This window comes from Ammospiza nelsoni, unplaced genomic scaffold, assembly GCF_027579445.1.
Source record: "Ammospiza nelsoni isolate bAmmNel1 unplaced genomic scaffold, bAmmNel1.pri scaffold_40, whole genome shotgun sequence".
NCBI classification, from domain to species: Eukaryota; Metazoa; Chordata; class Aves; order Passeriformes; family Passerellidae; genus Ammospiza; species Ammospiza nelsoni.
The window spans coordinates 1,691,509-1,702,510 of NW_026683188.1; the positions used below are offsets into that span (position 1 = coordinate 1,691,509).

General features: G+C 58.5%; 1 protein-coding gene across 1 annotated transcript; it reads left to right on the forward strand.

The window, feature by feature from the left end:
- Positions 1-1,247: 1,247 nt before the first annotated feature.
- LOC132087157 (serine/threonine-protein kinase pim-1-like) lies at positions 1,248-7,956 on the forward strand. Its single transcript, XM_059493202.1, has 6 exons — positions 1,248-1,271; positions 5,520-6,089; positions 6,213-6,263; positions 6,467-6,833; positions 7,443-7,619; positions 7,859-7,956. Exons 1-6 carry the CDS (start codon positions 1,248-1,250, stop codon positions 7,954-7,956), a joined length of 1,287 nt encoding a protein of 428 aa, XP_059349185.1.
- The last annotated feature ends 3,046 nt before the right edge of the window (positions 7,957-11,002 follow it).

The window sequence follows — 11,002 nt, forward strand, 5'->3', positions numbered from 1 at the left end:
GAGCCGAGGCAGGAGCAGGCGGGAAGGGGCCGACGCTGCTGCTGCTCCTGGCCGGGAGCCCCGGCTGGGCCGGGCCGGCGCCCCCTGCGCTGCGGCTGCTGCTGCTGCCAGAGCCGGGCGGGACTCGGGGACAGGGAATGGACACGGGGGGACAGCAAAGGCCTGGCGGCTGCAGGGATGGTGGCGCTGGGGCCGGGGCCAGCACACAGCTTCAGCCCACAGTTAACCCCGAGGGAAACGCTGGGGAAAGGCTCCATTTCAGCCTTTCTTTACTTGTCGCTGTAATGAAGGGAATGAAATGAAGGGAGAACAAGCAGGGCCCGACCCCTCCTTCTCTGGGAGGCGCCCCGCGTCTAGGGCTGTGAGGGGGCGTGAGGGGCTGTGAGGGACCATGAGGGGCCATGGGGAACTGTGAGGGGTTGTGAGGGGCCATGAGGGGCTGTGAGGTGTCACTCTTGAGTCGAGAATGACACAGGAACAGGCGGGAGGCAGTTTGTAGAGAGAGTGAAAGAAGGTTTTATTCAAGAGAACCTTGTGGTTTTTATAGCGTGAGATGATTTATTCTATTTGATTGGCTGGTTAACAAAAATACATTACACTGTCCTTGAGAAGAACAGAAAGACAAAGTAGAAGAATACCACCTGCAGATTGTTTATACTTAACAAGTTATCACATCCCTACAACACCCTAAAAATTCTCACATGCTGCTGTGAGAAACACTTGCTGTTTCTCTCTCTCTCTTCCAGAGCATCCACAGTGAGGGGCTGTGAGGGGTCTTGGGGAACTGTGAGGGAGCCATGAGCTGTGGGAGGCTGTGAGGGGCCATGGGGAGCTGTGAGGGACCATGAGGAACTGTGAGGGAGTCATGAGGGGCTGTGAAGGGCCATGAGGGGCTGCAAGGAGCTGAGAGGTTCTGTAAGAGTCTGTGAGGGGCCATGGGGAACTGTGAGTGAGCCATGAGGGGCTGTGAGGGGCCATGGGAAGCTGTGAAGGAGCCATGAGGGGCTGTGAGGGGCCATGGGGAGCTGTGAGGGAGCCATGAGGGGCTGTGAGGGGCCATGAGGGGCTGTGAGGGGCCATGAGGGGCCATGGGGAGCTGTGAGGGGCTGTGGGAGGCCAGGCTCCTCATGGAACCAAGGATCCATTATGACACTGCGGAACCAAGGAGATCATTGTTGACAGTACAGAACCTCATGGAACCAAGCGGCCATTGTGGCATAGCAAGGCCTTGTGGAACCAAAGGGACCATGGTGACACTACGGAACCTCATGGTACCACAGGTCCATTGTTACACAGCAGCCACAGCAGGGCCCCAGAACCAAGGAGATCATTGTGACACTACACAACCTCATGGAATCAATGGGCCATTGGGACACTGTGGGTCCCCATGGAAACAAGGGGCCAGTGTAACACATCGAGGCCTGCTGGAGCCAAGGGGCCACTGTGATCCCAGGGAACCCAATAGAACCAAGGGGCCATTTGGAGACACTGTGACCTCATGGAAGCAAGGGGCCATTGTGGCCTTGTGCAGTCCCATGGCAAGAAGGAAACCATTTGGACACTGCAAGGCCTCATGGAAAGCAAGGGGCCATTGTGCCACTGCAGAGCCAAGGAGACCATTGTTATATCACTGGGCCTCATGGAAACAAAGATCTGTGGTGATCCTACAGGGCCTCATGGAACCAAGGGGCAATTTTGATGCTGCAGGGCCCCAAGGATCCAGGAACATGGAACAGGTCTGGGTGGCTGGGCCTCCTGGGGGCTGCTTGACTGGTCCCGCTGGCCTTGGCATGTTGAGAGTTGCTTCTTATCATCCCCTGAAACCCTGGAGTTCTGTGCATTCCTTCCTGTGGGAAAGAACTGTCCTTCTCCTCCAGGGGTTCAAGGCTGAAATTGGGATTCCTCCCTCAAATCTGATTATATCCAAGGATTATTCCCATATGAAACCTGCCAGGACAGATAGCTCTGGCTGCCCTTGGCCTCTTGAGGGCCACCCCTCATGTGCCTTCAAAACACTGGGGGCCCGTTCTTTTCTTCCCATTGAAGAAAACACTTTCAAGTCCAGCCATCCATGGCCAAAATTGAGAATCCGCCTCCAAAATTCTTTATATGGTTTTCCAATGGTACCTCCCAGACAAAAGCTGTCAGGGCTATCTAGATTCCCTTGGCTGCCCTGGTGGCCCTAGTATTGCTGTAGGACCTGAGTGCTCTCATGGCTGGGCACAGCCCTGGGGGCGGCAGTGCCGGGGCTGCAGCAGAGACAGGCCATGGGCACTGCTGGGGCAGCACTGACGCCTCAGCCCTGGCCCTGGGGGCTCCAGGCTCCTTGCCCAGGCTCTCCCAAGAACACACCCAGGCCGATTCTCAGCACAGAAAACCCCCATGAGCAGCCCAGGCTGGCCGTGGGCAGGCTGGGGGCAAACAGCATGGCTGGGGCTCTGCAGGGACCCGGGGGCAGATGGGAAGGAGCAGCAGAGCAGGGGCTGATCCATCCCCAGTGCGCTGCACAGCCCAGGGCAGCGTCCCAGAGCATCCTGATGGAGCTGCCAACAACAGCCCCCCTCTGCAGCCCTGGCCTCTCCCCCAGCTCACACAGGTGCCCCATCCTTGCAGGCACAGACACGGCAGCACTGGCTCAGCAGCCCCTGTTTGCATTGAACAGAGCAGGGGGAGCACTCCCATGCTGTTGCTGTGGGGACATGAACCTGAGGGAGCACAAATGCCATCAGCCCCTGGGGCCAGCAAGGGCTGGGGGACACCAGGGAAACCACTCAGCTTTGTCCTGGCCTCTGCATTTAGCCAGAAAGTTTGTTCCCATCAGCTGGGAGTTTCCTGTCCCACTGCAGACGCTGTTGGTCAGAGCCAGGGCTGCCTGGCAGCCACCCCCAAACTGTCCTGAGCATTTCCTTGGCTTCACCTTTGCTTTCTTTACTCTTCCTGATACAAATGTCTTCCGATTGCCCAGCCCTGTTCCCTCCCCTGCAAACAGCCCATTCCTTCTTGCCCTTTCCTCTCTGGCCCCACTCTCCATTGCAGTTCCTGACTTGGCACCATGGGAACGTCCCTTGGGCAGCAGGATCATCCTGCAAGTGCTGCAGGAATTGTCTGCAGGCTCCTGCAGTGCCTGGTGCTGCTCCCTTGCCAGCGGCACCCCAGGCCAGGGGGGCACACCTGGGCTGCTCTGTCTGGCTCTGGGGCTCCCTGTTCCGGGCGGTGAGGAGGAGCTGCAGAGGCTCTGCAGGACTGACAGGATGGGCTTTGGGGCTGGCAGGAGAAGCTGAGGGACCTGGGCTGCTGGAGCTTCTGAAGAGGAGGCCCAGGGCTCCTCCTGCAACTGCTCCAAGGGTTCTTTCAAAGAATCCCAGAATCAGCAAGGGTGGAACAGGCCATGGAGATCATCAAGTCCAACTTGTGCCCTGACACTGCCTTGTCTCCCCTGAACCTCCTCTTCTCCAGGATAAACAACCTCAGCTCCCTCAGCGACTCCTCACAGGACTTGTGCTCCAGACCCATCACCAGCCTTGTTGCCCTTCTCTGGACACGCTCCAGCTCCTCCATGTCCTAAAATGGGGGCACCAGAACTGCAAACAGCACTCGAGGTGCTGCCCAAGCAGTGCTGAGCACTGGAGAAGAATCCCTGCCCTGCTCCTGCTGGCCACACCATTCCTGATCCAGGCCAGGAGCCACTGGCCTGCTTGGCCACCTGGGCACACTGCTGGCTCATGTCCAACCTGCTGTCCATCAGTCCCTGCAGGTCCCTTTCTGCCTGGCTGCTGTCCAGCCCCTCTGGCACCTTGTTGAGGGAGGGAAGGGAAGGGAAGGGAAGGGAAGGGAAGGGAAGGGAAGGGAAGGGAAGGGAAGGGAAGGGAAGGGAAGGGTCCAGATCCAATCCTTCCTGAAATGTGGGGTTTGCTGGCACTGCCAGTCCCTTGATCCAAAAATTTCCCTATTCTGGAACAGCCCAAGTACAGCAATTTGCTGGCACAGAAATCCAAAACCTGGCAACTTCCTGCTACTGGGTCTGGCACCTCCCACATCTTGTGTTTGCTGCCCCAGTACCCAGATTTGGAAATTTCCTGGTGCTGGCACAGCCCAAGTCCAGTGATTTACTGGCACAGAAATCTAAAATTTTGGAAATTTCCAGGTTCTGACTCTAGCACCATCCATATCTAGTGTTTGCTGGGACCGCCAGTGCCTAGATTTGGAAATTTCCCGGTGTCTTGACAGCCTAGGTCTAGCAATTTGGTTTCAGCTAGCTTAGGCAGAGAAGTTTCTTTGGACTGTGACTTTCCTTTTTCTTGGAACTGTTTACACCTGCTCTGGACTGAAAACCCAGATAAACACCGGCAGCAGCTCACACCTGTGGCCCCCCGAGCTCTGGGACGCTGCATTCCAGCACCAGAGGGACTTAGAAGAGACCGAGTGAGCCAACTACAACCCACAAAAAGGACTTCCTGAATTTGCCATCTCTTCAGCACTGTCAGAGGTTTATTTAATATTATTCATTTTTTGTGCTTGTGAATACTTTACTCATTAAAAAAACTGGGATCTTTTTTCACTTTTCTCAAGGGAAGTCTTTTCCTGAACTAGTAGGGGGAGGGGCCGCTTGAACTTGCTTTTTAGACAGACCCCTTTAGGAGGTTTCCTCCCAAAATTTGCCCTAAACCAGCACAAACAGTCACAATGAAAATTTCACCAGTGGCATAATTTCCTGATGGAAAATCTTGTGACAGAAGCTCAACCTTGTTCTCCATGAGAGATTTTTGGGAAGAGCAGACAGGAGAAGACTCCTGGAAAACTGAAACAGCTTTCCAGATGTGAAATAAAAGAAACAATCCAAGGTGTTTTCCTCTATTTATTTCTATGTTCCCCTTTTCTATGTTGCATCCCAGTAATTCCAGATGCACCTCACCTCTAGGATCACTGACTTAGTGATTTTTAGACACTCTAAAATACCATGAGCCACACACAGTTTTCCTTCCCCTGTTTTTACAGGAAAGCAACACTGGAGATGTAAGTGCAGTGCTTGGGTCAGGTAGGAATCCTACCCCAAGGGAAGGTGCCCCGACAGTGTTTGACCCTCAGCAAGGACAATGCACAGCAGCGAGCGAGGGGATCGCTGTGCCAGAGTGCAGGAGTCAGGGCTCTGCATCCGGGCTCAAGGCTGCAAAGTTCCCGTGTTTGGGCAGACGGAGGGGCTGTCCCCGGGGCGCGCGGGGCTCGAACGTGGGGCTCGTGGGGCGAGCGGGGAACGGACACGGGGACGAACGGCCCCGGTGCTTCAGTTGCAGCAGCGGCAGCAGCAGCGGCAGCGGCAGCAGCAGCGGCAGCAGCAGCGGCAGCAGCAGCGGCGAGAGCAGCAAAACAGATAATTTAAAACACGCTTTCCCCTATTTTTCTTTCTCTTTCTCTTTGTCTCTTTATTTCTCTTTCTCTCCCTTTCCCGCTGTCGGGCACCCTTCTCTCAGGGTCCCTTGCCCGGCGTCCCTCTCCTCTCCCTGCCTCCCTCTCCCCTGCAGGGCAGGGCCATGCCCCCGGCCCGCCCCCGGCCCCGGGCGGGGCTGCCCCGTGCCCGGCCCCGGCCGTCCCGCCGCGGTCTCGCCTCCGCCCGGCTCTGGCCGTGCTGGCGGTGGCGCTGCTGGGCGGGCATCAGTGCCTGGGGCGGGGACGGCATCGCCGCCCTTCGGCTCCGCCTGGCCCGAGCCCGGCCCCGGACCCGACGCAGGCTCCGGTCCCGACCCCGGTCCCGGCCCCGGCCCCTGCTCCTCCCGGGGCCCGCGGAGCACACACGCGGCGCGGCCGCTCCCGCCGCTTCCGCTGCGGCTTCCCCGGCCCGAGCTCCGCCGCTCGGAAGTGCGGCCGCCGGCCCCGAGCCGCCGGGGCCCGGGGCGGGTGGGGATGCCGGGCCCGGGGCGGGTGAGGGGCGCTCGGGGGCCGTTGCTGGACCCGGGCCGAGCGCTGACAGCCGCGTCCCGCCCGCAGGGACGGCACAGGAGGCCCTACAGGAGCGGTACCGGCTGGGATCGCTGCTGGGACGCGGCGGCTTCGGCAGCGTCTTCGCAGCCACGCGGCTCTCGGACGGCGCCCCGGTGAGCGGCGGGGCCGGCGGCGGGCGCAGGAGGAGGGGGCGGAGGAGGAGGGAGGAGGAGGAGAAGGTCGGGGCGCGGCGGGACGGGCGGGGGGCTCAGCCCGCTGCTCTCCCTCGCTCGCAGGTGGCCATCAAACGCGTGCCGAGGGATCGCATCCGGCACTGGGGCGAGCTGGTGAGTGAGCGGAGCCAGCGGCAGCAGTCGGGCCGTGCCGGGCGGCGAGGAGCCGGGGCCCGGCACGGTGGGAGCCGCCGTGAGCCCTGCGGGGAGAGCGGGCGTGGGTTGAGCGGGGCATGCAGAGCATCCTGGGCTGGCTGAGGGCTCCCAGAGCCGCGCACGGCCTCGGCCCCACTGACGGCGTCGTGCTCCTCCCGCAGCCCGACGGCACCAGCGCACCCCTGGAGATCGTGCTGCTGGCCAAGGTGTCCGGTGGCTGTGGCGGTGTCATTCAGCTCCTGGAGTGGCTTGAGCTCCCCGACAGCTTCCTGCTGGTGCTGGAGTGTCCGGAGCGGTGCCAGGAGCTCTCGGGTTTCCTGGCGGAGCGGGGGTTCCTGCCGGAGGAGGAGGCGCGGGAGCTGTTCCGCCAGGTGCTGGAGGCCGTGCAGCACTGCACCAGCTGCGGGGGCCTGCACCGGGACATTAAGCCCGAGAATGTCCTGCTCGACCTGGCCAGCAGGCAGCTGAAACTGATCGACTTTGGCTGTGGCGCCTTCCTCCAAGACACAGCCTACACCCAATTTGCAGGTGAGCCCTCGCAGGGCTCCTGGGCATCTCGTGGCCCAGCCTGGGTGCAGCACTGGGGCTTCCCTCTATTGCAGCTGGGATGGGATTGATGCTAGAGCCGAGTTGATTTGGGTGGGGTGTGAGGGCGGCCAGCTCCCAGCCCTGCTGACAGCCTTCAGCACCCACTGTGCCCTGGGCTGGGGCTGGAGCTGGGGCAGCCAGCCTGACACAAACCCCCATGGGGGCAGCAGAGAGGGGGGTCTGACCCCATTTCCCGGATGGTTTGGTGTGCAGGCAAGAAAGGGCTGGACTGCTCCGCTCTCCTTGTTCACCTTGGCTTATTAACATTTTTGGGGGCCATGCAGGTGGGGAGGAGAGTGGGTTTTCTCCACTACTGGGTAGGTTTTTCCTTTGTGTGTCATGGTTGGGCTTTCCCAAGGATTGTGCTGCCCTCTTCCAGTCCAGTGGCTTCTTTTCCAGCTGCGAGTTTGTGCACAAGTCCCAGGTGCTGGCGAGAGGGCAGCGCTCACCCCGTGTGCCTCTGGGGCAGCCCCCACATGCCCAGGGATGCTGGGGCCGGGCTCTGGGAGCAGCAGCAGCCCCCTGCTGAGCTGTGTCTGTGTTCCACAGGAACCCAGTCCTACAGCCCACCAGAGTGGATCCAGCACCAACGCTACCACGGCGAGGCAGCCACGATCTGGTCCCTGGGCCTCCTGCTGTGCCACCTGGTCATGGGGAAGCACCCGTTCCGGAGGGGCCAGGAGATCATCCGGGGGCGGATCTTGTTCCCACGATGGCTCTCTCAAGGTGGATCCTCATCTCTGGGCACGGGGGGAATACCAGTGCTGGGAGACAGCAGCGGGCTCATGGGCAAACCACTCTGGCAGCTGCTGAGCAGGCACATGTCCTGCTCTCCTGCTGTCCTCCAAACAGAGCATCCATGGGGAAGTTTAGGCCCAGCTCTGGTCACACCCAGCATGACCTGGGCATGGGAACAGGAGGGCAACTTCTCCAACTGACTGGTGGTTTCTGGTTTCTCTCCCCAGAGTGCCAAGATGTTATTAAGAGGTGTTTGTCCATGCAACCCTTGGACAGGCCATCCTTAGAAGAGCTTTTCTGGGTGAAGGGTGTTTCCCTGCCCTAGAAGACTGAAGAAATCCACGTGCACAGTTGGATCCAGGGACCTAGCAGGTACCAGCTCCACGCATCTCTTGGCAATCAGTGGCAAAGCAAACCAGGCTGGTTTTGTCCTGCCTGTAGCTCTGAGCAGGGGTCAGCAGAAGGGAACACGCAGCTCTTGGGCTGGAGCTGAGCTGGAGACCCGGTGTGACAAGCACTGGTTGCCACCATCCCCCTGGTTTTGTTTGGGATCCATCCCATCCTGGTCCATGGATGGCTGGGGCCCTGGGCAGAGCCCTGACAGCCTGGTCTGACCCCAGGGAAGGAGAAGGAGCCCCTGGAGAAGCTGTTCCAAATGGGGCTGGTGCTGGAGACACCAAGGACAACCTCAAGGATGATAATCTCTTCCTTGGCCTGGCCAGCTGAAGATGATGGACTTGGATTCTGGCACCTTCTTCAAAGCCAGGCTCCAGGTCCAATTTGCAGGTGAGTCTACAGGCAGGGGGTTGCTCCCAGATCTGGGCATGGCACAGCTGGGCACCAAAGGTTCCCCCTTTGCTGGGACAGACGCAATGAATTCTTCAGTCAGCTGCCCAGCTGCTTTTTGGCTCTGGGCAGCTGCTGAGGGCTGGATGTGCCCTGGCTGGCTGCAGGCTGGGCACGTGTCCTGCCCTCCTGCTCTGCTGCCAAAGGCAGCAGGGATGGGCAGCTCTGGGCACGGCCAGCATGTCCTGGGCACCGCAGGCCTTGGCACAAGGGCACAGGAGCCCTCAGCTGATGGGCACTTTCTGCTTTCTCCCCTTGCAGCCGGGCTCTGCGGGTGCTGAGGCTGCTCTGGGCTCTGCCAGGGCTCTGCTGGGCTCAGCCCTGGGCCCAGCTGGGCTGGCTCTGCCCTCACATTGCTCTGACAGCTCTGCATCAGACGAGCCCGTTGTGAGCACAGCGCCTGAGCTTTCTGCTTTGGCAGGTGAGTGAGACTCTGCTGCAGGCCCAGAGATTGCAGCTGGGGACACACATCCAATTGGCAAGGACCCAAACTCTCCACAGTCCAGCTGAACGCCTGGATCTGTACAGGGTGTTTTGTCTGTCCCATTCGTCCTTCTTGATTGGCTGGAATTGTGCAATTGCACTTTCTTCCTCCTCTAGAAGTGCCACAAGTGGGCCAAAGCTGGCGAGTGGGCCGTGCTCCTGAGGCAGTGCAATCTGGAGCTGGTGGATGGAGAATTGCCCTTCTGCACTTCCACACCAGAGCAAAAAGCTGTCAGTGGGACTTTGTGACTCTAAGAAATCCCTGAAAGTTTCAATGGGAATGTGCAGCTCATTCCCAGGCTGAGAAGGAAGGTTGTCTTGTAAAGGATTTGGGCTTTGAAAGAGTTTCCATTTCCAGTCCTGCTTGGAGCTGGAAGGGCACAAAGCAATTTCCTCTTGCCTCGACCACAATTTAAAATAACAATATTGGAAACAATCCCCAAAAACTTTTTAAAAAGACTGCTGAGGTCAGTAAGATGGATCCATGCCATCAGCACATTTACAAAGTAAATAACTGAGTTCTCTTTCAAAAGATCAGTTGCCTCTTAATTCAAAGTTTGAGATGATTTTTCACTGCACACTTGGGGTTTTTTTTTATCTTTCACATTTTATATAGTTTTTGATTACTTTTTCCTTTTTTTTCCTTTCAATAGAAAACATGTCCTACAAAAAGAATGTCCTTTGCTCTTGGTTCCCGTGTGGAGCAGCTCCCTTCCTGCTGGCTGAGCTGCTCAGGCAGAGCCCGGCAGCTCCTGACCCTGCAAGGCTGAGGCTTTTCCCCGTTGCTGGGTACAGACTGATGGAGCAGCACTGCTGAACACGGGCACACAGAGGCACCAGCAGCAGCTGCCTTTGGCCACCTGAGGCTCCCAGGCCCAAACTCTGAGCAGCCAGGGCTGGAAGAGACTGGCAGGATCTGATCCCTGACTCTGGGCAGACAGGGCTGCACAAATGACCCCACAGCAGCAGCAGCAGCAGCAGATGGAGCTGACTTTGAGCACAGGCCCTGCCCCTCTTCCCTCGCGTGTGCAGCGGTGTCACAGCAGCCTGAGGCACCTGGGAGCCCCCAGGGCCAGCAGGGACTGGAGATGGCAGCCCTGGGCTCCTGGAGGCTGTGCAAGGAACAGAGCTGGGCACTCCCTGTGCATGGGGAGCTTCCAGATTGCAAAGGCTGCTGTGCCCAGGCAGCTCCAAGGGCACAGAAAGGAGGCTCTGGAGCATTGGATCTGTGCCAGTGCCACAGTCCTGGGCAGTAGCCAGCGAGCCCTGGGGGAACAGAGGGCACAGCAAGAGGGACAGAAGCAGGCAAGGGCAGAGACTGGAGAGAGCCAGGCCTGAGAGCAGGAACAGCTGCTCCATTGCACTCTTGGAGAAAGCTCTTGGCTGGTTCAAAGCACTGAAAGGCGTGAAGGGCAGAGAGGAGGCCACAGCAAACCATGCTCCTCTTTGCACAGCCTCCCCTCTCCGTGTCCCAGAAGGAATTGCATGGACTGTGTTCTTCTCTCTGAGCCATCTCGTTCAGCATGAGCAGCTCAGCACCAGGAGCTGAAGCCTCAGGCCACAGGAGCTGGGCAAGAGAGAACTTTTGGAGCAAAGTAATGCTTCTAAAATAGCCCCTGCTGAATGCAGTGGATAGAATCATGGAATCACAGAATCCTTTCTGTTGGAAAAGCCCTCTGAGCTCACCCAGTGCAGCCGCTCACCCAGCAATGCCAAGCCCAGCACTAAACCACGTCCCTGAATGCCAAGGCCTGGACACCAGCCCTGAGTGAGGCCTGGACAGCAGGCCCTGAGCCAAAGGTGGCCTCTGGATGAACCTTCCAAGCAAACGTTATCTTTGTATCTGCTCCCTAATGAAATATGCATGGTCATTAGCACTGTGATAGATGTAGCCACTCATTAGTGAAACATGTATTGACCTTTGTGTATTTAGAAGCCAGACAAGGCCATGAAATCTGACATCTGGCCTTATTTGAGGCTGTATGGTCAAAGTCACCTCCCTTGGTTCCTCCTGGGGCCCTGGCCTGGCTTTGGCAGGGACC

What these genes read in the sequence shown, in the direction of transcription:
- LOC132087157 (XM_059493202.1), top strand. Translation starts at nt 1,248, where the DNA reads ATGGTGACACTACGGAACCTCATG. An exon ending in GGCTCTCGGACGGCGCCCCG is followed by an intron (nt 6,090 to 6,212) that starts GTGAGCGGCGGG and finishes CCTCGCTCGCAG; the next exon opens with GTGGCCATCAAACGCGTGCC. An exon ending in TCCGGCACTGGGGCGAGCTG is followed by an intron (nt 6,264 to 6,466) that starts GTGAGTGAGCGG and finishes CTCCTCCCGCAG; the next exon opens with CCCGACGGCACCAGCGCACC.